The sequence below is a fragment of the Gavia stellata genome, chromosome 3 (genome assembly GCF_030936135.1).
Source record: "Gavia stellata isolate bGavSte3 chromosome 3, bGavSte3.hap2, whole genome shotgun sequence".
Taxonomy (NCBI): Eukaryota; Metazoa; Chordata; class Aves; order Gaviiformes; family Gaviidae; genus Gavia; species Gavia stellata.
The window spans coordinates 37,905,137-37,932,414 of NC_082596.1; the positions used below are offsets into that span (position 1 = coordinate 37,905,137).

Here is a 27,278-nt window from a genome sequence, read left to right on the forward strand (position 1 = left end):
TTTTCTCATCTTCCTAAAAACAAATAGTTTTTAAAGTCTCTTCCTAATTGACACAGATATCGTAAAAGCACAGTTTGAAGTAGTGGCCTCTACTGAAATGAAACAAACAAACAAAAAGTCTGCAAACTCCTTTCATATGAATATATTTACCCTGCTCCCACTAGATGCTGTGATTTTGCTCAGCAGAACTCCCAAAAGCTTCCATTCTGACAGAGCCAAATATGAGCCAGGCCTTGGATTAGACTCATTCCCCCTTGTTCTTTCATTCTGCTTTCTGCAATGTGCCTGTGAGTGCATTACTGCACTCCACTCTCCATACGTCTGTCCAGACTTCTCCATCGCTTAACTAATTCACTTTTTACACAATGTCTGTTTTCTGCAAGGTTGACGTGACCCAGTAGGACCACTGAAAATGGAATGCAGCCAATACAGAAGAGAGAAATCTGAAGAAAACACCATGGCTTCAGAGGTTTTAGAATACCTAACCACTGGTGTCTTTTATGTACTTACAAATACACGTTTTGTGCATTTATCTGGTGCTGTGTCACAGTCAGGTAATGTAGACTAGATGACAGTGGCCTCTGGTCACTTGACAGGTGTAACCTGTCATAGCTATGACTACCATCATAAGCCTGTGAGCTAGGAAAAAAGATTATTCCTCTGCCCAGGATGCCTTCATTACACAAGGTGCCTACAGTAGTTTAAGTAAGAACCATTTGGCCCCTTCTGAGCTTTATTCCTGCTACTCTAGCCATTTTCTCCCTTCCCTTTCTCCCTAGGATAATTTCTAATAATTAATAAAAAAAGGTTGCTGGAGCTAGTTAAACTTGCAACAACTTGTAGTGTCAATCTTGCTAAAAGCTTCCAGTCCCTTAAGTGAAAATGAAAAGCACCGAAAAATTTGCCCTTTTTTCAGCACCACAAGTTTTTCCTGACACTGGACACTGCACCACCAGCATATGAATAAGCAAACCATGAATGCTGTGTCTATCTTTGTTATACTGATTTCTCTTCTAGACATTTTAGGGATTAAAGTAGCACTTTCATACTCTACTTAATAGAAATGTGATTTACATTACATAGTCATGCTTTGCCTCACTTTATCACCTTGCTTTGCTTTTTGAATCTTGTTAGATTAGTACACCACAGTTTCAGTGACCTAATTTATTTTCCTCCTTTCAACTATATAAGCAACCACAGTGAAAACAGTAAATGGAGACTCAGAGACAGCTCTATTGAGAACACCAGGATGTTTAGTTGGCACTTTATTTCAAAAGTTTCAATAAATTCTGATGAAGTATTCTGTTCTCAAACAAGTTTTTATACTTCTTTTTTATATAAACCTTAGAATCTTAACTAATTTCCAATTTATATTCCCTCATAAAGAACAGAAGAGATTGACAGCGACATTAGTGTACACAGAAATAATTTCAGGACAGGTGGGTATTAGGTGCACTAAATCAACCTAGAGGATTATTTTATGGTGTGGTCTGGGTGTTATTCACTTTTTATACACATCAGAGGCTACCAACTTGACACACTTGAGCTTCCTTTATGTGGAGACCAGGAGAAGAAGGGAAAGACTGGAGGACAGCTGATTCTCATCTTCACGTTGGGCTGAGATGTGGTTGCAGTATACAGCCCCTACCAGATAGAACAACATTTGTGTATGCATTGATTTAGGCATAGTTTTAAAAGCTCAGTATTTCTAATTTCTGATGTGGATTTTGAGGGAACCCCCATAGTGAGAAAGAGTTTTGGGTGAGCAGAAATTTGTTTATTTTTATGACTTAGAGTAGTTATTTCCTCTATTTTATTAATTATAACCTGTGTTCATTGTAGTAATACTACATGTAAGAAAGTAAACCCTAGACAAAGCATAGAAAAAATGTTTTAATATTAACCTTGAAGGTCAAAATCTGTTATGAGTTATTATATCATCTTCACTCGAGTCTGATTCTGGATCTCTAATACTTAGCTGTCTCCCATTATTAATGTTTAAAGTGACTGAAAGACATTGTTTGGAATTCTGGACAAATTTCACAATGTTATGACAGGTCTCACACTATCTGTGGCAGCTCCACTACATGAAGCTTAAGTAAAGCACCAATCCATGGAACACTGGGATTATGTGAAAATCTCATCTATTTATAAAAAGAAAATATTTCTAGTTTTAGTATTTGCACTAAAAAAAAAAAGAAAGCTTGGAAAATGTTCACTAAGTGTTCTTTATAGAGAATCAGAAGCCAAAAGATGAATAAACTTTCCCCTGCCTCCTTTCAAATTGCTTTAGAATGACATTATTTTAGTTAGTCTTCAATTGTGGCAAGAGGTAAAGGGTGTGACTCCTTATTTTGCATGGTCTGGTTCAGAAATATTGCTGAAATGGGTACAATCATATAAACTCATTTTAAACCTATTTCTGCATTGTAGCATCCTGGCTACGTTCTGCCTCAATGTATCTTACAATGCAGACATGCTACAGTGCAACATATATTACAGTTTATTTTGTGATATAAACACTAGTAGGGTCTTCCAGCAGCAGCAAATTCTAGAGGAGATGCATCATCAGTAGCCCCGTGGTCAGAGCATTCACACAGGACACCGGCGCTTCAGTAGTATGGCTACTCTATACTTCTGTGTGAATTTGAACTTCCACTTCCCAGGGAAGTGTCCTAACAGACTTAGGAAAAACCCTTAAACTCACAGTGAATTCAGTGTTTTTTCCTCTGTAGTTTTTTAACCAAACTAGAATTCTGTGAATTTCACTGAAAGGCTAACATCCCAGCTCAACTTCTTTGTCTGTGTACATAAAATTCTTTACATTATTGAGAAGCTTTAGAAACTGCACACTTTGATGCATAGTTTCCGCGCAGTGGTAAGGAGGGTGAGTCAATTCAGAAATTTGTATTATATTAACTCTGCACTTTTGCCTTAAAACCTGTAAGTCACAAGGCATCCCTTCTCAATTTCTTTCCTTACACAAGCAGTACCAGTTGCTGATTTTACATAGCTTCCATGGCCTAGAGATGCAGTCTGAATCAAGAGAGACTGAACACCAAACTCTGCAAGTCTGAAGTAAATGAGATGAAAAAGGAGGGCATCTATAAAACTGTTTTCACTGCAGTAATCTTAGGAATTTTTTTTGCAATTGTATGAATGAACTCTGAAATTTTATTAGACTGTGTCAAACTGAAAGCTTCTATTTTGACTGACCTTGTCTGCCTGTATTTTCTCTCCATCTATCTTGGACTGAAGCCCTAAGTACTGGCACAAAGCTAATAATAGCAGGTATTTGACAAGAATATGTTTAAAAGAAACACCCTTCCACAAAAGTGATTGTAATTCAGAGCAAACTGGTTTTCCAAATCCAAATGCTCAAGTATCTAAGCAACTAACTAATTAACTGGATTACTTGGAGGAGGAGTTACATCAACCAACAATACCAATCAAGTACTCCCCTGACAAAGGCAGCTAAGAAAGAAATAATTTTTAAAAAAATACTTACATAATGAGAAAAAAAAATAAAGAAACATACACATGCATTCTCTATTTTCTCCAAGTTCATAATCTAAAACACAGATAAAACAGCAGGATTATGGGCTCTGTCCTAATCCCCAAGAACCTTCCTGATCATCAGGAAAATAAAGCAAGGAAGAACATATAGAAGAATTTATTATTGTCTTTAGTTTTATGTCTCTCATGACATCTACGTAATGTCAATATTATAACAGAATCCGATACAAAGTTTGGGCATGCTGTTCTAGACCCATGACATGTACCTGAAGGGTTAAATGGTTAACCCAAACCACAGATGAATGCAGTCTGAAAAATTATTCAGTGCTGCCACAGGCTAGATAAGGAAGCTTTAGTATCAGCATGTATTTCTGGCAAAGGAATTACAATGAACTTTACTACATTTATACCCAAAAACTAAATATTGCCTGGGAACATGCTCAGGTGAAATGGAACCAAATTCTGCCTAATGTTAAATGGTTATCAGGTAGTCTTTGGTTGCTTTTGGCCCAAGCCAAATAATCCACTTAAAAACAAGTCACAGGAACATTTCGGGAATAAGATCCTGCAAGGGATCATTCCTAAGAGGCAAGATTCCACAGAATGGTCCTGGCTATGCTTAATTTCTTAACATAGAACTAGTCTTTATGTACATTAAAAATCCTTAAGGGGCAAAACAAGAAATAGAAGTGAAGTTCATGAAAGCCCACAGAGACGAAAAATTGCACTGCTTCTGTAAATCTATCCTGGAAGCCTGTTGAGCAATGCTGCACAAAGAAAGCATGTTAAGAGCTTTATTGTTTGTATTTTTATTTAGTTTCCGGATAGATTTTGTTTTCAAGAACATTCAATTTACCTGTCCTCATCAGACACAGATGTTAAAGCAGACAGAGCATTGTAAAGATGTCAGGTAATGTATGCTATTGAATGTACATAACACAATGTCAAGTTTTATTTTAAAAAACCCACCACCTTCCAATTTTAAATCATAAACAATAAAGTATATGGTAACAAAAATAAAACTAACTCTTTGGTCAGACTGGATGCTGAGGAAATTCACCAATGATGTTCCCCATCTCAGTTTTCACACTGAATAATAAAATCTAAAAAACATCAATGTTTTTGAACAATAATCTATCACTGTTTTTAAAAAAATTAACACAGAATTATCTCCTAAAAAATGTATGTAAAAAATACGTGATAACAGGCTCTAGCCCAAAATGTCTTTTTCCTCCCACAAACAGTATTTCACAGGTTTTTTTCAACAAACAGAACCAAATGAAGAGGAGTTCTTCATAAATATTCTTAAAGGTAAGGGTTCTAATGGAAGGACTTTCTAATTGTATTTCTCATCACTTCTGAGAACAGTTAAGGAAATAGTAGGAAGGAAGACTTAGATACTGTTATACTCTTAATACAAACGAGATAAGCAAGATCAAGGGCAAAATGACAAGGAAAGGCCATGGTGTTGAAATGGCAACCCCATATGCACATGACTGCATGGTAACAGTGATCAATCTTGTCTAACTGGCCTTTCCTAGAGAACCCAGTGGAGATATTTTATATGCACCTGTCCCAGTGGAGATATTTTATATGCACGTGTGTCAGAAAGGTTCATGCCCTCATTTTACCAGGAGAAAGGAAAGATATTTAAAAAATTGTCTCCTATGTTATGCATTATTCCTGTGTCTTATATACCTTTTGATCCTATTTCCCTGATAGTAATGGTTTCTCACGCCAAGAACACAACCCAAGATTCTTGGCACTATAAACATATTGCTGTTCACCAGTGAGACTAGGGAAGAGAAAGGTGTTCTGTTTCCTTTGGAACTTTGAAAAATTAGCTTGATTACTCTTTCAGCATAGAATTCATTACAGCTAAAACTAAAATTCATGTGAACTGTGTAATGTATCAAAAGGGCCAAAACAGAAGACATAATTGTTTGTTGCATTCAGCAAGGAAGTAAAGACTGATCTTTATGCCCTGTGTATTCCTGATCAAATCTAGGGAGCAAAAATTATTCCTAAATATTCTCACAAATCATATCTGAGAATGCAGAACTCATTACTTGATGAATAAATGGTATTTAAAGATACATGTTTCCAAAAGTACACAAAGTAACCCAACGGACTGTGTTAAGCAAAGATGGTATCAAGATCCATGGTCTCATTAAGAGTCTCTTAAACTCAGTGAGATTTTTTTTCATAGTTGACAGCCCATCCTGGATCAAGCTCTTAATGTATCAACATATACTGTACTTACCCATATAGCTTTCCATACCCAAACTTCCTCTGAACCCAACAGAACTAAGTGTGTATCCCAGGACAGGGAGATGCAGGTCTCATTGCCTAAAATTATCACAATCATCTGTCTTTTTGTACTGTTCATTAGGCATACAGGGAATCTTACCTTATCAAGTTCATCAGAAATAGCAATGCCTGAAAACAAAACAGATTAAAAAAAAAAAGATTTAGAAACATTCTTTCTATAAAAGTCTTTTACTACAGTAAGTAAAAGTAAGGCTTAATCTGAAAAGTTTACATATTGTTCTCTGCACACTGCTGTACCATATAATGTATCACACTTTGTTCCATTAGTGAAATTGCCTGGAAACAATATACTCTCAACTTTCCTCAGCTGCAATATTATCAAAATGAGTTTTCAAAAAACTACGGAAATGGAAACAGCAAATGTTCCAGTAAAGTGACAATGAACTTAAGTATACTTCTACCTGCTTTCTAAAATTAAACCAGCAACATAGTATTTAGATACGGACACATTATTATGCAAATCTCGCCCTGACCAGCATGCATAACATCATGCTGCAATTACAGGGCAACATGGACATGACTCTTTTTTCTCCGTGGTTCAATGTAGAAACAATTCTATGAAAACAGATGGAATTTCAAGAGAGGAAAATCTCAAAGTAAATTTCACAATAAAATGCAAAACAGTTTTTCTAAACCCTCTGAACAAGAACTTGTTTATTTGCTCTTGTCCCTTCTGCTGATGCCTGCCTGAGGCTTTCCTATACCTGCTTCCATTATGTCATGTAACTTTTTTAATTATGACTATCCTGTAGCACATTAAATACGCAGTCTCAGAATTTCAGCACATCTACACGCCTCAGTCATATCACATGGAGAGATCAAGTAATCATACATTTAATGCTATCATGTTGAAAATTCTGATGTATTGAAAGCAAAGCATTTCCCAGGTTCCTCTGAGGTTTGGTAAGAAACCTTTCCAGGTTAGAACTTTAATTCAAAAACTAAAGAAAAGCATCTGCTGGTGGTGAAAATACAGTGGAGAAGTACCCATGCACAGGAAGAACACACACTTGAAAGTTCTTTCTCTAATTCATATCACGTTATCAAAGGATATCCTTGCATCCAAGAAATGCAAGAGATGATATTGCAAAACATGTAGTATCAGCTGAGCGGAGAGTTATTCTTTCTAAAATCACACTAAAGATTGCAGCAGTATAAGCTTATTTCCATGACATTTTTATTTCCTACTATGTGGTATACCATAACTACATTAATACCTTGGATTTTTGACTGTGCTTTCAATCACTAATGCTATATGGCTAATTCTCAGTTTAGATGACTTTCTTGTATCAATTTTTATTTTAAAAACAGAGAAGTACTAGGCAAACTGCAATTATAATTTTAAGACCTGATCAACACAGAAGAAATATACCAGGAGTCAACAGAATATTTTCAGTCAATTTTCCATAACCCAGCTCTCCACCACATTGGATGTATTTTGTATAATCAAGGTCAATCCATTTTACAACCACAAATGCTCTCTCTAAACAGACAAACTACCTTTTCCCAGTAGTTTTCCATAATGTTAAGACAGTTCATTTTATTTTGATAAGGGTTTATTTCCTCAGATTGGAGGTTGGTACCCTTTTCTTCTGCTTTCATAGATGCTCTGTGAATGGGTCTTTGAAACCTGGGAGCGGATGCAAAAGCAATTTTTCCCTGTGCTGACTCACTTGTTAAAAATATTTATTTTCAAGTATAGCAAAAGAAACTACAAAAGGTAACCTTGCCACTTCCAAGACTGCATTCCAAAAATGCCGAATGCTTTTACTATTCAACTGCCTATGTTACTAATCAAAGATCAGTACTGAAAGTACCTAATAGCAAACAGGAAAAACTGTACATAGAACTATATGCCTCACACAAAAAGCTCTACTAACTTCTTTTATTAAGTTACATATAAGCACATAAAATTGAAAAACATCCATAATCTAAAGGAGTGCTTTTAGTAAAATGCTTCTTTGTATAAGTCCCACCGGTTCCCCAAAATTTACTCTGAATTTAGAGAAGACTAAACTGAGTAACTGAATTGACCAGAATGCCTCAAATTTCTTCTTTACTAAACTTCGAACAGTAGCAAGTCACCAAAAATAACTCTATTTCTTAGATAAGTGTGTGGAGAGATAGCAGCTTCTGAGGACATCTTACAAAAATAAAATTTTAAAAGTTTAGAAAACTTTTATCTTTACAATCACAGAATTAAACCTGCAAACTCTTTTTATCTCTCTCTCACTGATGTCGTATCATGAGAAAAGAAAAAGGATTCTTGTGAAGAAATTTCTTAAGGAGCTTGTTACGGTAATCTTGGCATGGTGATTCTTCTGGAGGCAGGATTTACCATACTGTCAGTCATACAGATCTTTATGTTACAGCTTCAGCTCCATTAACATTAACAAAACTCAGAATCACAGAATCACTAAGGTTGGAAAAGACCTGTAAGATCATCAAGTCCAACCTGCAAAAAAAAAAAAAAACCCACAAAAAACAAACCACAACACACCAAAAACCAACCCACCCAACACCACACAGCTCCATGCCCATCAAGCCACATCCCACAATGCCACATCCACACGCTCCTTGAATACCTCCAGGGAGGGTGACTCTACCACCTCCCTGGGCAGCCTATTCCAATGTTTCACCACTCTCTCAGTAAAGAACTTTTTCCTAATATCCAGCCTGAACCTCCCCTGGTGCAACTTGAGGCCATTTCCTCTTGTCCTGTCGCTAGTCACTTGGGAGAAGAGACCAACACCCACCTCTCTGCAACCTCCTTTCAGGTAGTTGTAGAGAGCGAGAAGGTCTCCCCTCAGCCTCCTCTTCTCCAGGCTAAACAACCCCAGTTCCCTCAGCTGCTCCTCATAAGACTTGTGCTCTAAACCCCTCACCAGCTTCGTTGCCCTTCTATGGACACGCTCCAGCACCTCAACTCCATACTCCATACTCCTTTAGTGGCTCATAATACAACTCCATTACCAGAGACCGGGATAAATTAACCCATAAAAAGATGGGTGTAAAAAAGCTTCTCATCTTCTTCCAAGACAATACTGCACCATACACTTAGTGTGTGCCCACTATTACTAATTTTCTTTTGCAATTTCCAAACTGACAAAATATCACGGCTGAAGTTGAGAGGAGGGGGGACTTGCACCCTGTGTGCAGTTGACAGAAAATCACAACAGTGAGTGATTTTTTGGGTGCAGATCTCAGGTCAAATAGTATGGACTCCAATTTTCAAAAAGTCATTCCTCAAAAAATTAAACCTATTGCATATATTACCAGAACATTAAAAAAATCAAAACACCTTAATCTAGAATCCTAAGAATGCAACTAGAGATAGTCATAATTATCATACAGGAGTATTTAGGATTTCTGTTACTCTCTTAACCCTTAGCACACTCCTGACTTTTTAGTAGTCAAATGGGTTACTGTCAGTTACTTTATTTTCAAGTAATACATGGAAAATTTTAAAACTTTGATTTCTACAACGCAATGGTAGCAATGGTTGCTATCTCTGGTTCGTGTAATTGCTAATATCCAGAGATCAGTGTTTTTCAAAAAGAAACCCTGCTTTTCACTTACTTTGTATATTTGAGAACAAATAATTGGTTGTGCTTTCTGTACCTTGTATAGTTATTTTCATTTTTTCCTCCATGGCTTTCATACAACGTAAAAGAAGAAAAAATTAATTTTATTTTTTATATATTTTAAATAGGAAAATGTTATTGTAAAAATCACAGAGACAAGAGACAAAGGGACAGCCTGTTCCATGAAACTACTTTAAATGGAAACAGCTATGTTTCAGGTTTAGGCAAAACATCCATAAGCGTAGCCAAAATGTCCATACACTAAAAACCTTTTACCTAACAATTTAGTCACTTCCTCAAACTGTAGCCACTAAAAACCTTTTACCTAACAATTTAGTCACTTCCTCAAACTGTAGCCTTGTTTCATCACAACTTAATCCTACCCACCAAAAAGCTCTAATACCAGAAAAACTGACACACCTAGTTTGTTCAAGCTTCAATCCAACAGCTTTGTTAGAATATAAGTTATTAGGAACAGCTGTTTCTGACTTCCCTCAGCTTAAAGCATTTAAAGCCTGACTCTGGATGATGGTGAATGTAGAGAATGGAAGTTTTAGGGCTGCTTCATCATTGCTCTGTCTCAAGTCACTGAGCAGCAGATAAGAAGCGGACTGTTGAAAAATTTCTCCTCCCTTTGCTGGGGAAGGGCTTCTGATGTCAAAGGCAAATCCTTCAGAAATAAAGGAGTCCCTTTGTCTCACAGCAGCTGTTTCTCACAGACAACATTTGTTACAGTTCTGTATCATACTATGATTGACAACTATACAATAGTCCTACCATTCTTACTTTTTGCAAGGAGAAAGTGCAGTGTTCCGACTAATGGGGTGAGAAGTTTGCTTGCCACCATCAGCTAAGGCTCACAGACAAGGTTTACAGTGGGAATTAGTTAGGCACCTAACTGCCAATTTTATGTCTTTAAAAATCCTCCCTTTTACAAGTAATTAAGGGTGCTGAATTTTGATCAGGCATCACAAGTACCCAGCCCACTCAGCTGTCTGGTGAATTACACAGACAGATTCAGGGCACTTCTTTCTACTTTCGAGTGTTATGACCCCCTGTGCTGTAAGGGTGCTGGAACAATAAAGTAATTGGTCTGAACATGCTTTCACAGTCCTTCAGAAATGCTCCACAGCCACAACTACTGCCATCTCTGATCAGCAACAAATCTGGAGCAGGGCTGTTCATGCTATCACAGGCTCTCTCAACTGCAACACTTTCAGCCTGTCAATAGCTTGGTTTTTGAAGAGAACTGGAAGTACAAGGTAATCTCTCTGATTGCAAGAAAGGTCTGGCACACCAGGATTAAATGAAACATGACTACCAGACAATGTAATAACAATGCAACTTATTAATACTTATTACCTTTAATTACTATTATCATGCCTACATTAAGCAGATTGCCCAAAAGCACACCTCACTGTATTAGCCATGTACCTTACGGCTTTTTTATATCTAAAGTATTAAATCAGTTGTTTGTCATGCCTTTTTTTAAAATTAGCATGGATTATTAAACTGCCTATACATATACAAAACCATTCTTTACACAGTTATCTTTGGTTTCTGTTCCCAATCTTCTATCCCTTTGGCATTCTGCAACAGCACAATGGTAAGAACGAAGAAATAAAGGTGATGATCATTACAGCATTATAGCATCTTCTCTGATGAAAAAGCCACCTCCCACAATGTATCTGCACCATGTTTTAATGAAATAAAATCCCTTTTGAGTTTAGAATGAGCATCGTCCACAGTAAAGACAAGACTTTCTGCGTAGGACATTCTGCTTAGGACATTCTGCTTAATTTCTACTTACCAGGAAATGAACTTTCTTTCAAAAGAAAAAGGAACATTGTTAATTACAATTCCATGAGTCTTAAAAATGCCTAGCTCTTTCATATGCAGTTCTTAGCAGGAGAGTTTTATTTGTTGATGCTCTCCTGCAACAAATACAATTAATCCAGTATCTAATGCCTCTCCACTCAGTGGTATTACTCCTCTTTGAAGAGTGATTTTTAGACTTCGATGCTCTCAATCCAACAGCATAAAATTAATTTTCAAAACAGTAGGCACTATATGAGTTCAGGTTTTTTTGAAATGGCAAGTCAAAAAATCCCTGCTTGCTGCATTATTCCTGATGAGCTTTACAGTAGCTTAAAAACTTGCAATATCTTCATATGCTATACACACCTGAAATTATAGAATAGGTGTTCTGGTAAGACTGAAACTTCAGCAACATCTACCATTTTTGCTTTTATTTGTCATCCTTAAATAATTATAGGAAGAAATAACACAATATAAAAATTAGTTGAAATTTTTTTAAGACTTACATTTTTCTAAATGCACAACGTACACCTGACAAGTCTAATGTGTACCTAGTCATAAGAAAATAAAATGCTACCACTTTAATGTATGCCAGACTACCATTATTCAGCTCAATAGGAGTAAATAGTTCATGCATTTTCCTAAACATCCAGAAGATGGCCACAGAGCTCCCAAAAGCCAGTTTTCCTACTTGCCAAACAAAGCCTTCCGGATTTGATATCCAGGTTTTGACATAGAGTTTAGAAATACTAAGACAACCCCAATACAACTCTAATTAACTTGACAAAATTCATTCTCAGGATTGGTCTAGGACAAGGAACTTGTGGATGGCTGGACTATCAACCTCATAGTGCATCACAGGTTCTGTAACAAACTCCAGGACAGAAACAGCATTATTATTCTACCATTATTAATACTGCAGCTTTGAGCATGAACACAGGAATCACCTATCAAGTGCCCAGCAGTTAACTGCCCCAATGCATTCTCCTATTCATTGTAAATCAGGGGAAGCATATGTTCCCTCACTGGTGGAACAGGCCATCTCAGATGTACTTGCATTTCCCATGGCAAAACCTTGCGCCATGCTGCAGCTGGCAGCATAGAAAATTCTAGCCCCTGTGCCTGTTTGCACCATGTATTAAACACAAGGTAAATTGAAATTATTTATTTCACAACATCTTTGGATTATAAAGGACATACAATGGTTGCTCTGATTGCACCAAACAAAGCATTTCCCCAAGAAAATACGTACACAAAAACCAAACCAGCTCAGTCATTTCTGTATAGGAACTTTATAATAGATTTGTCATTGACTGTCATAATAGACATTCTTATATTATTTCTTTTACTTACATTGAGTCATTCTACAAGTTTCAAAATGAGACATATTTCCTCCAGTAGTAACTCATAGATTTTCTGTGAAGTCATATTGACTTGAAACCTCAGAGTTCTTGCCAAGGAGGGACATATGTCCTTATATTATTAAACAATTATGTATCAAGTTTCTGTGGTGGTATCCATCTTGCATTAGGATAATATTCCTCCCAACATCTAGCCATATAAGAACAAGGCAAACAGCATCATCTACAAGGCACCACACATTAACGTATCAGCACACTATACATCAGTATAGTCACCATCTAGGAAACATGGATTTAATCTCTCCTCCCCATGGTGGCTTTAAAAAAATAAAAAGAATTAATCCCCAGCAAAAGGATCTGTGCTTTAAACTTGCAGCATTTCTATATCCAAGTTTCTAAGTGGCTCCAAAGAAGAATACAGGTTTCAGGATTAGGTTTGGTGAGCAATGAATTAGGCAAACAGAGAGAAACAAAATGCAAAGGAACCACCAAATATTATGTCCCAGAAACTCCACTAGGCCAAGGTCAGCTCAGAAGAGAATAATCAACACTGCAGAATCTTTCAGAACTCTTGATTTTAGGGAAGGTGTACACTCCAGTAGGTTGGTTAAGGTGGGTAGCCCACAGCAGCCAGTAGCCAAGTATAGAGTCATAGCTCACCCTTCTACTACCCACTGAATGCCAACCACCTTCTTCTAAGAACTAGAAAGTACCCTATCTGAGATGACAGTCACACAAACCCCAGTTCTGCAATAGCATTAGGGAAACTTTTAGCAAGCCAAATACTGTTCCAGAAAAGGACACTGTAACTCAAGAAGAGACTCTAGTCCTCTAACTTAGAGTAGGCTAGACCAGAATGGCAAATACCTCCACAAAGGTAATTAAAAATTTAACATCTGTAGGAAAAAGATACTTACAACTGAAGCAACAGTGATCTCCCGGCCATATAAGCCCCACTTTGTCATTCAACAGCAATAATTATGTTCACATTCTTCCTGTTTCAATCTCAGAAAATATCATTATTTTATATTATTACTCATACATCACACTAAAAGCAAATGGATTTCATGAGCAAAAGCAGTATTGAATAACAGCTGCAGTACTGAGATAAAATTATCTTCCTTAAAGATTTGATTGAGCTTATCTAAAAATGTTGATCTCAAAATAAATCACAAACATTGATCTCACACAAGAATAACATGATTTTAAAGTTCAGCCTGAACAGAAGAAAGGAAAAATCCTCTACAGAATACCGATGACTAGTTTTGTGGTTCAATTAGCAGAAAACATGTAGGGCTAGATGCTCAAGTGATCATGGGTAAGTCATTCTTACAGACTAAAGTCCATTTCAGATCAACAACTGTGTATGACTGAAAAAAAATACTAAAATATTATGTCTTAAAACAATGCCCCTCATGAGGTGATTGATGAAAGTCTAGTTACATGTCATGCAGGTGTGCATTCGCAGTTATATCATCATCATCAGAAACACCTGGTTTCAATGGGAAAATTCAGAGGTCTCTGATAAGCATTAGTGGCATTCCCTTCAAGTACATCTTCCACAACTGGAATGTAAATCATCAATAGTTTCCTTTAGTGCAGATGCTTCTAAATGAAACCTTATTCTACTGTGTTTCAGAGACTGCTAAATGCATTGAAGTAGTTCATGATGTATATATTAGACTTCTCACATCCCACATACTCGCAGGTTCATCCACAAAACCAAGGACATGATTTCAGTGGTTTGTTAAAATATTCTGATTTTTTTTTAAACTAGTACCACCCTTATTGTTACGAGAGTTTTACTCTTGCTGGTTATCTTCTTCCCTGTAATCGATAAACAGAACACAGGCTTTTACATTTCACTATTTTATCTTTTTCTTACAAGGGTAAGATCATGCTTGTCTTTCTCTAAGATATGCATAAACAACATGAACTGATTCTAACATTATGAGAAATAACTGTTTGAGATACTCTGGAGGGACTCAGAGTTCTTTCATTCTTTGAGATATTCAAGAGCCATGGACATGGTCCTGGACAACCAGTTCTAGGTGGCCCTGCTTGAACAGGCGGGTTGGACCAATGACCTCCAGAGGTCCCTTCCAACCTCAAACACTCTGTGGTTCTATGATTCTTTATGGTTTCCAGCAATATTTCCTACTAAATTGCAGATGGCTTTCTTATTTACTGATTATTTATTTCTTGATTACTCTCCTTCCAAATTAAGAAACAAAAAAGTACTTTTTTCCTATTGGTTATAGCTAGATACCATTATTTCTGGGATTCCCTCCAATTAACTGACTTGGACTGGTTTCCAAATAGCTTTGGTTAATGTTACCTTACCACCATGCTCTGACATTAGAACGTCTATTGAATTCGAAGCATGATAAATTTGTTTCTTCCCCTCTGATTTGTAGCATACACCTGGCCTTAACAAGGATTCAAACATTACTAACAAAATGTTGGTTATCTCTGTTGAAAGGCTATGTGTAATTATGAAAAAGTACCTATCTCACAGTAGAGAGAACACATTAAGTGTCATCAAATGCTGTTACCATGTGTAAATTGAAACATCCAACACGCACACATTTTCAATATGCACTCTAATACTTAACTGTTCGTATAAAAGATGTAAAGTTGTTCACAAAGCAGGCAGACTTCCTATCTACTGTGCAGCAAGCTCTTCATGATTTAGTCCTCATTTTTCCCCCTCAAAACACTCATAATTCACTGTTTTCCATCTCTTATTATCTATTTTTCCATTCTCAGAGGATGACAGGTGAAGACAGATATATTCATGAGCAAGATCCTTAGCTATACAGGAGATTTTAACTCTCTTTAAAAGGCAAGCAGGCCAGAAGGGGAAATACAAAAGCATACATTTGAAACAGCATGGAACTTTTCTTACTTATGATCAGCTGAGGAAGATGGATGATAGCAATAAAGACAAGAGACCTTGCAATCAAAGAAAATGAAACATGCACAAGGGAAATGCAATATATTCCTCTATGTTGCTTCATAGACCAAAATCTCCCCTAAATAGCTGACTTGATAGTTCAAAATCTACTTCAGTGACACACAGCTGATTAGAGAAGCAAACGAAACCCATGTTCCCCACATGAGTAGGCCTCTGAAAAATAGTATACTTAAATCACCAAGCTCCAACACACTTAGACCATCATTATGGCAATTCTCTTCAGTCTCTCAAAACTCATACGGTAAACTTTTAACATTGAGTGTGAAGTCACTTTTGGTTTCTCAGATCCACTGTAGCACAGAATTACTCACATACTGTCTTGATGGGTCTTGGGAGGAGGGCTCCAAATATTAGAAATAGTTTTAATCACTATGAGGACTGAACATAGGGGAGGCCGGACATCCAAGTGCCTGAGTCTCACCTTCCAAAGTTTTCAGACAGTTCTAATTTTGTATGAAGTGCACAGGTTTGTCTCAAAGCAGATATCTAGACTGCACAGTGAATGAAGCAACAGAAACTAGAGTTTAATTCACAGGCTGTGTCAGCTGCAAAGCAGGCAATGAAGTCCTGGAAACTCGCTACAAGATCCAAAGCTTAGCTTTAAAAATGGAAATTCATTCCAGCACTTGATGGAAAATTCATTTAACTTCAAATACCTGGTTTTATGTGGCACTCCTCCCTGTGAAAATACTGAAGAGTGAAATGACAGGGTGCTGTAAAAAGCCATTGATAGTACGTTGTGATTACTTGTGTATTCAACTATTTGTTGAGCCTGGTGCCTGTCCCATACTGCTTTGAAACAAGATTAGGATTAAATGTAGCATTAGACTCATAGACTTTACAGACATGCTTGCAGAATCAAAAGCACTAGCCTGCCCAAAACAAGCATTAACACTGGAGAAGGTTGCTATGGGACCTTGTCATGGCTTTTGTAAAATTGACCACATGGGATGTTTGTTTGGGTACAGCACAGAATGAGTTTCACATCTCTTATACTTTTAAAGTTCTAGATGGCTCCATACATTGAAACCCTCTAAGATATTTCCTATGTGCAATCTGATTTCTACCTTTGGGAGAACAATAAAACCACATTTATTTTCAAAATTATACCTTTTCTTTTTTTCCAAACTTTTCACATGTTTCATTTTGAATGAAAAGTCTATGAGGCCTGATGGCATCCACCCAAGGGTACTGAGGGAGCTGGTGGAGGAGCTTGCCAAGCCACTCTCCATCATTTATCAACAGTCCTGGTTAACAGGGGAGATCCTGGATGACTGAAGGCTTGCCAATGTGACGCCCATCTACAAGAAGGGCCATAAGGAGGATCCGGGGAACTACAGGCCTGTCAGCCTGACCTCGGTGCCCGGGGAGATTATGGAGAGGTTCATCTTGAGGGCGCTCACAGGGCACGTGCAGGACAACCAAGGCATCAGGCCCAGCCAGCACGGGTTCATGAAAGGCAGGTCCTGCTTGACCAACCTGATCTCCTTCTATGACCTGGTGACCCGCCTAGTGGGTGAAGGAAAGGCTGTGGATGTTGTCTACCTGGACTTTAGTAAAGCCTTCGACACTGTCTCCCACAGTATTCTCCTGGAGAAGCTGGCGACTCGTGGCTTAGACAGGTACACTCTTCGCTGGGTAAAAAACTGGCTGGACGGCAAAGCCCAGAGAGTCATGGTGAATGGAGAGAAATCCAGTTGGCGGCCGGTCGCAAGTGCTGTCCCCTAGAGCTCAGTTTTGGGACCAGACTTGTTTAATATCTTTATCGATGATCTGGATGAGGGGATTGAGTGCTCCCTCAGCAAGTTTGCAGATGACACCAAGTTGGGCAGGTGTATTGATCTGCTCGAGGGTAGGAAGGCTCTGCAGAGGGATCTGGACAGGCTGGATCGATGGGCCCAGGCCAGTTGTATGAGGTTCAACAAGGCCAAGTGCCGGGTCCTGCACTTGGGTCACAACAACCCCATGCAACGCTACAGGCTTGGGGACAAGTACCTGGAAAGCTGTCCTGCAGAAAAGGACCTGGGGGTGTTGATTGACAGCCGGCTGAATATGAGCCAGCAGTGTGCCCAGGTGGCCAAGAAGGCCAACGGCATCCTGGCCTCTATCAGAAACAGTGTGGCCAGCAGGAGTAGGGAGGTGACCGTGCCCCTGTACTCGGCGCTGGTGAGGCCGCACCTCGAAGACTGTGTTCAGTTTTGAGCCCCTCACTACAAGAAGGACACTGAGGTGCTGGAGCGTGTCCAGAGAAGGGTGACAAAGCTGGTGAGGGGTCTGGAGCACAAGTCTTATGAGGAGCGGCTGAGGGAACTGGGGTTGTTCGGTCTGCAGAAGAGGAGGCTTCTCGCTCTCTACAATTACCTGAAAGGAGGTTGCAGAGAGATGGGTGTTGGTCTCTTCTCCCAAGTGACGAGGGACAGGACAAGAGGAAATGGCCTCAAGTTGTGCCAGGGGAGGTTCAGGCTGGATATTAGGAAAAATTTCTTTACTGAGAGAGTGGTGAAACACTGGAACAGGCTGCCCAGGGAAGTGGTGGAGTCACCCTCACTGGAGCTGTTCAGGGAACGTGTGGACATGGCATTGTTGGACATGGTTTAGTGGGCATGGTGGTGTTGAGTTGATGGTTGGACTTGATTCTGCAATTCTGTAATTTTTCTATCATCCTAACACATAAGAAATCACAGCATATAACAGATTTATTTCCCGAAATGATCTGAAAAATCAGGAGTACAAAAACTGGAAACAAGGACATGCATCAGATTAATTGTAAGCTGTAGGTGTTTAAATGATACAACCAAAAAGGCTACAGTGCAAAATGAGTAACAACTATCAAAGAACAAAAAAGCCACAAGAAAGATACTATAAATACACCAGGAAAGAACAGAACTATTACATCAAAGAGAAGGAAAGCAAATAGCAGACGATACAAAGAAATCCCAGTGTTCAATACTTTCACTGCTTCAGTCTTTACAAAAAAATTAACTGTGGCCAGATGATCAATGCTAGTGATTTTAAGAAGAAAAACTGCAAGCCAGATGATGGAAACCTGAAAGATATTCTGATGACTTAGATAAGTTCAAGTTGGCAGAATCTTGTGAAATTCACTCTAGAGCACTTAACTAACTAGCTGAAGAAACCTCTAATCCATTAGCAACTGTCTTTCAGGAATGGAGAAGACAGGAAAGGGAAAATAACATACTTTTCTTCAGTAAAGAAGAAAGGAAGACATGGGGAACTACTAACCAGCAAGCCTAAATCTGAGAGCAGCAAGAATATTTGACAAAATTGTTAAATAAACATTTTATCAACATCTAATGGATAGGAAAGGTGGTAAGAACCAGCCGACGTGAATTTATCAAGAACGAATCTCATCAAATCAGTCTAATGCCTTTCTCAACTGGGAAACTTGCCTAGTGGATAAGAAGAGGAAGTACATGTCAAATACTTCAGCTATAATAAGACTTTGTTTACTGTCCTAGATGATACTCCAGTAAACAAATTAGAGAATTACATTCTAGGTGAAATCACTGCAAGGTAGATAAACATCTGGTGGGAAAAAACACACTTACTGAGTAGCTTTCAAGGGCTGGTTGTCAGATCTGAAATGGAATCATGAAGAGGTCTGACAATATTTCCGTTAATGATCTGGATGAAGAAATAGAGAGCACATTCATGAAAGTGAACTTAGTATCAGGCTGCAAGTGATTTAAAGCACGCTGGGGGATAGGATTAAAATTCCATATTATCTTGATAAATCATCAGAAAACATCAAGTACTAGCTAGAAACAGTGAAGAATGTTTCATTTGTGAAATAACTCTATGAAAACCCGACTCCAACAACACTGACCAGCTACATTCACCTCCAGTCCAAGTGTAGAACCCAAAAGAGCTGCAATGTTTTGCACTCCAGTTAGAAAATTCTGTGGCAAAGAGAGGTACAGAATGCTGCGAACTGTATTTTAGGTATAAGGAAGCCAGAGCTCAGTGGAACCTACGCAATATTCACAAGGAAAGACAAAGATACAGGATTGAAGAGTGGATTTAGTCCTTTATTATTGAACTCTCACATCTGGTTGGTTTGTATCTCCAGATGGTGAATAAATTAACTCTTTTTGAAATGGCAAAAAATTGTTTCTGTATCTGTGTTAAGCTTGGTTACAAGTCTCTAAAGGAGAAAGGCTTGAAAATGACACTCGTACCCATCACAGTAGCACGGTCAAGCAATGGTGGGGCTGCAAATCCAAGACTCTCATAGGAGGTGGTTTAGCTCCTTAGAGGCAGATAGAACAATTAACTAGAAATGTATTTTAAGAGTCCCCTGTAACTAACCTACTATAGTTAATATAAATATGAAAATTGCTCAGAATGTAACTGTTGTGATTAACCTAAAACATTTGGGAGAGAGGGAATTTGGGCAAACTAGTTTTGGGTATTTGACACAATTTGGAAAAATGCTGAATCTCAAAATTCTCCACAAAACAGATCTTCCATTCTTCATCCAGCTCTGTTTCTGACCTTACCATCTGCAATTTCTCCAGTGAATCACGAAGTGCCATGGATAAAATTTAATGAGAGGGGAAATAAAATATTTCTCATTCAAATGTTTCCCAGACCACACCATCCATAGTTTTCATGTACCATGGCAGAGAGTACTTTTCATACTTTGATAATTGTTAGTAGTGTTTGCTCCCACCAATGTACTTTAGAATCCTATTCTACGGGGGGGGGGGGGGGGGGGGGAAGCTATTCTTCATCATATCCAGTAATTCTCAGAGATACTCCATATATAAGCATGCTGTTTTTAAACACTGCTCCTGCTTAACTATGTCTTTTAAGGGACAATACTTGGGTTTTGTTATGAAATAATTGGCTACCATGTTTTTGAGTATTTATTTGAGATGCTTTAAAATATTTATTTGAATTGCTTTTGGAAACTGGAAGGAATTAATTGGGGTCAAGGATACAAAATATCTAATTGTTTTTCAATGACAGGTCTGATTTGCATCAATGAGGTTAAGGTTTCACAAAGGTTAATCCAATCTAACTGCTACCACCCAAAGGAGCAGTCTCACTGCTGCACGTTCCCACCATTTTCCTTAAACAAGCCTCTTGTGTTGATCTCTTTATGAGCTAATTCAGCTCACTAAACTGGCAGAAAACTAATGTAACAAAAAAGGAAGTGCAGGGGAAGTAGTTTCAGTCAGCAGGTGAGCTGCTAAATTATCTCAGACATTCTTTAAACCTCATCAACAGGAATGTAACTGCTGATGTCAATGAACTTGGTCTTCATTGAATAGAAGACCACCTTCTTGATATACACTTCCAAATTACAATTCAGGCTGCATGGTTACATTAAAAAACTAAAATCAATCAACTTACTGCGAGACAGATTCTCAAGGGCTTTTCCAAGTTTTTTGCTTTCTTGAAGAATATGATTTAGTTCATCAAAATCATGGTTCTCCGGTTTTGTCCTCCAATCCCATTTAGGATGCTCTATTGACCTTGGCACTAAATATACACAGATATATAGATGAAGTTTAGATTTGGTAGTTCAGACTCCTACAGTAGAAAAAAAGCTGCACAATGAGTTTACAAGCTGAAGTACCTTGAGTGGAAATTACTTAACTATCCTCTTATTTTAACAGCTGGAAATATTTTCTTTGGTCAGTGTGAAGTAAAAATGAAAACTTCTATGAACAAATGTACACTTGGGATGATTCTTGTGATGGAATTAATTGGTAAACAAGAATAATTAATATTAACAATTAAAAATAATAAAAATAATGCAATAACAGAAAAATGTAATAAAAATATTGCATATAAAGGTACTTCATTTACATCAAAATAGAATTGTGTGTCCTAGGGGCCAGTAAGGAAAAATGTCAAAAGGAAAATGAGTAACTGGTACTTTTGGCTGTGCTAGTCATTTTATCAAAAAGCAAAAAGAAATATTTTAAACAGAGCTTTTAAAACAACATATATATAAATTTTTTTTTAAAAAATCATGAAGTGTAGATAACACAATTCATAAAAACAGTGAAACAAAATATGTCCCTGTTGTTCATGCTGTACAGCTTATAATCTTTATTCCGATACTTAAACAAACTCGATCTTTGGGAAGCACAGTCCTGAGCTTACAGTCTCCTACTCATTATCTATTACCAAAAACTTTGATTTAATTTTAAAATAACAGTTTCTGAACTGCTGAGCTAACTTCACCTACAATGGCAGGGAAGAAGAGAAGAGTTTCTGAGTTATGTAGGACCCGCAATGAACAGAGCTCAATTGACCAATGTGAACATTTTGAACAATTCATAGAAATGAAAACAAAAATGATGGTGTCTCTGGAACTGCAGTTTAACAAGTTCTTTTTGCCAGTGTTCTGAGCTAAGCGATCTGCTGCCTTTGCCACCAAATGCAATTGTTGGGTTGTCTCCAAACACAGCATTACCGTGCTGAGAACTGCACATGCTGGTGTGAAGATGATGATGCCTAGTCCACATCCCCAACAGAAAGAACCAGTTGCATTTATCAATGGTTGCTAACTACTCACTTAAAAAACCTTCAAAAACAAAGCCTATAATGTCCAATATATCCTGACCAGCTTTGAAATTTTTATTTACTATTTTGACAGCTGTCAACTAATTTATGCTTATAAACTTCATTTTCATTACATGCTAAGAAGGAAACTTGCAGTGTTCTACAGATCAAAAAAAGTGGTATCATATGATCACTTGGAATTTCAGAGTGCTTTTATGATGGTATGGGGAAATTATGCTCAGACTTCGAGCTCTGGTGGCTGTTACAAATGTGTTAAATAACTGCTTTTGAAATTTGCCTTATTGCTGACTGCCCTCTGTGTGAATATAGAATCTGCTCCGCTTCGGATCAACTTCACAAGGGAGAGTTGAAATGAAGTCAATAGCCGTCTTTTCCAGGTAATGAAATGGCACAATGGTATGTTTAAGTCCTTTTGTCACAAAGAATGTGATTCCATCTCCTGTAGACATAAACCAAGCCATCTTCAAACCGGACATCTATACAGAGTCTGACAACCCAGAGTATATTCTGATCTGTAACACCCACTCAGGAACCTGGGTAAGTATTAGGGAAGTTAGTATATTAGACTGCAATTACAGACATTCTCAAAGACAGAAGACATTAAAAAAGGAGACATTAAAAAGGACCTACAGAGATAAAGGTAGGAGGAAAGGGACACTGGAAGCCTCAGTAAAGAGAAGGGAAGAGAGGGGCAAGTTAAATTGTCAGAGTCCGGTTCTGCTTTGTGTTCAAAATGACAAGTCATGTATTTCCTTTTGAGGACAATGGAAATAATGAGCTATGGTGGTTCCTAGTGAATAGATACAGGCCTTAAGGTATTAGGGTATGACTAGCCTCTACTCAGATGGACAGCTTATAATTTTTGTTGAGACTTCTAAATGCCAATCATTTAATTTATAATTCCCTGGTTTAGGAACCACGATGTTCATTAAAAGTTATCTAAATTTTTGTGTGACCAAAAATTGCCTCCATTCATAGACCCTAGCATAATTAAATTAAATAGCACAACTTCAGTATTTCTTATCCTTTTTCTTATTTACAGAAAACAAAATCTTCCATCTAGTATTTTTTCTAAACTTTTACTAACTGTAAATATAAATATTTAGTAAACTAGAAAAGAAATTCTATAATGAGGTCTCTCTATTTTCGCTCACCTTTGTTTTATATTGAGATCACACGCTCCTTTACTGCCTGCTTTTTCAGCCATCTTCTCCCTTCAGTGTACCAACAGTATACTCTACAGCATCACTCACTCTAGCCTACCAGCAGTTTGACAGACTTTTCTTTCCATGTTTATACTGAACTCACCACACCACAGAAATCTCACAGTACCACCAAAATACAAACAGGCAATTATTTAATATAGTAAAACCATGTACAAAGATGACCAAATCTTAGGGCTTCCAGGTTGCAGAAAATTTCAACAAGCTGGAATTTGATATCACATCAATTTGAAACAAACCACATTTTTCAAAATACCAAAGGACAGAATTTTTGAGAAACAATTTTGAAATAAAATGTGTCATGGGACAGAAGCTGAATGAAACAAACATAAGTTCTACTCAACAGCTGTGGAGTTTCCAGGATCAGCAACTGCCAAGTATATGAACCAACCTGCATCAGGAAAATGAGAGTATCAAGACTCCATCCTTGGAAAGTAGGGAAACTTGCTCAAGAGACAATGGTCTGGTCCCTAGTTTCAGAGAAATGTTCCACAAACACAGGAAGCTTGGACTGCGTCTCACTAGATGGATGGTGGGAAACCAGACAAAAACATGGTGTTCTGCACACTGGTGTAATACAGTCTGTGTTTCAGTGAACCATTTTGTACTTCAGTGAAAATGTATCAAAACAGATATGCTGTCATGGAACATTTCTGAGTTTCAATAGAATTTGTTCAATGAGTTTGGCTCATTCTACTGAACCAAAACTGAGGGGGAAGTTAAGCAGAATTAGAACTGACTGAAATTTTTATTACTTCTGGAGAAGACACAGTTCTTCTTACTTACCTACTCTTCCAACTAATGAATGGATACTAAAACTAAAATCTACTTCATTACATCATGTAGCAAGTGTCTCTCCTTTCAAGGTTCATTTTCTGCTTGCTTACAAATGTTTTTAAAATATAAACTTGTATCCTCCCAACTACAGGATTAACAAGCACTGGTCATTTTCAAATGGATGGCTTTGTGTGAAGCATGCAGAACTGTATAAAAATCATACACCCCTTCCTTGAGATCTTTTGAAATACATGATCTTCTTCTGTATGTATGAAGTCCAACATATAACATTTCCATGCATATGTCACTACGCACTTAGTAAAATCCTTTCATAGTATTCTGACCTTCCTCTTTCTTTATTATACTCACTCATTCCTCAAAATCATCATATCAGTAATTTTAAATCTCTCATCACACTACCTGCCTCAACCTCATCTCTCTTATTTGAGAGATTTGTATAATACTTTCTCTTGAAATTATTTGCCTACAATTCAGAAGATTTATTATATCTACATCATAGCGTTTGTATAGAAATATTTAGGTTTTCTCTTTATGGAGCTGAGATTTCCCCATCTCATCTTAGAAGGCTGCAAAGACATGCTTTCCTGTATTTCTGATTTTCTGGTGGTACACCCCGCCAACAAATGCACATCAGATTAATTTGCAGATGTGTTATGAATTCTGTCACAAATCAGCAGACCTTTATTTTCTACTGGATGATGGTACAAGATCAGTACTGTTTTTATCTACATATACATGTCTTTTCAAGACATGATTTGCAGACAGAATCAGACCAGTTGCTCATTAAATCCCACATTTCGTTAATACATCGTATGACCATCTTACAACTCAAAGAACAAAAATATGTGTTATTTCTGAGCATAAAATTACTCATGTATTTAAATCTCACAATAGCATTCAGATTAGAGTTCTTTGATAATACAGCCAAACTGGTTTACATGGTACCTGGATATTAAAAGGCTAAGAGAACAATGGCCTACAGTCCTAGACTGACCAAGGGCAATTAGAAGTACACAACTTTGTAACTCTAAATGGGATATGGTGAGAATGGTGAACTGAAGCAGAGTGAAAGGATGATCTGTGATCTGATTTAATATGGAGGTGGTGAAGAGATCAACCTACTTTGCCTAAAAGTAGCTAGCTAGGAATCAAGAAGTCTGTTTCACAAACTATTTAGAAACTTCCAAATTTGTTCTTCTTCAAATACAGAATGTGATCATCTGAACATTTCATTAAATATATTATATATACACCAAAACACACACACACTAGGAGCCCTAGCTTCAAGCCTCTTCCTTGCCAGACAACAGCAGCAGTTTCTGCTTAATTATGTTGTTGCACACACCAAACAAGTGGTCAGATCCCTTAGATACCAGGGTTTCTTGCTTGTGTGTTTGTTTCATGTGCGACTGAGATCGTAACAGGCAGGAGGAGGGACTGGAGAAATCCTTCCATTAAAAAAAGTTGAATGCATAAGGAAGAGGTATGTGTGCAGGAATAACATGCACACTGCACTCAACATGAGCTCTGCTGAAGGAAAAAAATACTTCCTAATTAAATAAATCAATTCTCCTGATCTTTCCAAAGATTCCTATAAAATGACAATTCTCAGTTCTGAATAAACTTACAAGATCAGGATCATTTGAACAAGATAGTCGTACGACAAAAGCTCTGCAACAGGATGTATTACAACTGATGGACTCCATTAAATTTTGTTGTTGTTTTGGTAGTTTTGGAGGGCTTTTTAGGTTTTTGGGTATGGGCATTTATTTGTTTGTTTTAAACACAAATTTGAGAGTAAATCTTTAGATCTCATCAGGTCCAAAACATTCTGTTTCTCAGATGAGTCCTTACTACCTCTTTGGAGAGGCTTTGGAAAAAAAATGTACAATGACACCCAAACATGTTTTGAGGTACAAGCTGAATGCACAAAAAAAATGGAATAAGCTGTGAACATCTGGACAGAGAAATAAATGGCTTCTGAATGCGCTTGCTTTCTGCTGATCTGAGTGGTTGAAGGGGCATACAGTACCCAGTGATTTTGGCATAAACCTAGCAAAAAAATGTCAAAAAAAGGTCAATATTATTTTGGTTGTTGGAAGAAAAAAAGAGAAGCAAGATATGCCAAAAAGGCACATGGCTGAAACCAGCCTCTGTGATAGCAATTAAAAAAAATGTAGTTCAAATACACAGGTATTTTCAAAAAGTTGCAGAGATAAATATTTGCAGGGGTGAGTAAGTCACAAAATTAATAGGAGGAATCAAGGTTTAAAACAGTGGCATGGACAAAAAAATAGGAAAGGGCATAAACAGAAAAGCATGGAATCAGAGGATAATAAGGCTGGAAAGGACCTCTGGAAGTCCAGTCCAACCTGCTGCTCAAAACTGGGGCAGGTTGCTCAAGACTACACAGTTGAGTTTTGAGTATCTCCCAGGATGGAGATCCCACAGCCTCTCTGGACAACCTGTTCTAGTGTTTGACCACCCTTGCAGTATAATTTTTGTTGCCTCTTGTCCTTTCACTACACACCTTCAAGAGGAATCCGGCTGTCTTCTCTACCACCCTCCAGTGTAATAGTTGATGATGACAATGAAATCTCCCCTTAGCTTTCATTTCTTCAGGATGAACAAACCAATTCCCTTCAGCTTTTCCTTGTCCATCACGTGCTCTAGCCCCCTCATCATCTTGGTGGACCTCCACTGGACCTGGTCCAGTACATCATTGTCTATCATGACATACTCCAGATGCCATCTCAATAGTGCCAAATAAACACTGCTGGCTATAGTCTTGCTAATGCAGCCTAGTATGCAGCTCACCTTCAGCGTTGCAAGAGCACACAGCCACAGTTGGTTCATATTCAAGTTTTTGTCCATCAGCACCCCAGGTCTTTTTCTGCAAAGCTACTTTCTAGCCATTCAGACCCCAGTTTTTACTATTGCTCAGGGTTATTCCATCTTATATGCATTTGCCTGTGTTGAACTTCATGAGGTTCCTCTCAGCCCACTCCTCAGTCCTGCTGAGGTCCCTCTGAATAGCAGCCCTGCTACCCAGAATACCAACCACTTCCCACAATTTGGTCTCACCTGCAAACCTGCTAAGAGAACATTC

The 27,278-nt window shown here is 37.8% G+C and overlaps 1 protein-coding gene across 1 annotated transcript in view; it reads right to left on the minus strand.

Moving 5' to 3' along the window:
- Positions 1-27,278, minus strand: part of C3H8orf34 (chromosome 3 C8orf34 homolog) — a 165,106-nt gene that overhangs the window by 100,457 nt on the left and 37,371 nt on the right. Inside the window, exons 4-5 of the mRNA XM_059815599.1 lie at positions 20,967-21,095; positions 5,927-5,955 (exon numbers count right to left, since the gene is read on the minus strand). Of these exons, the coding sequence (XP_059671582.1) occupies positions 5,927-5,955; positions 20,967-21,095 (158 nt within the window). The remainder of the gene's footprint in view (positions 1-5,926; positions 5,956-20,966; positions 21,096-27,278) is intronic.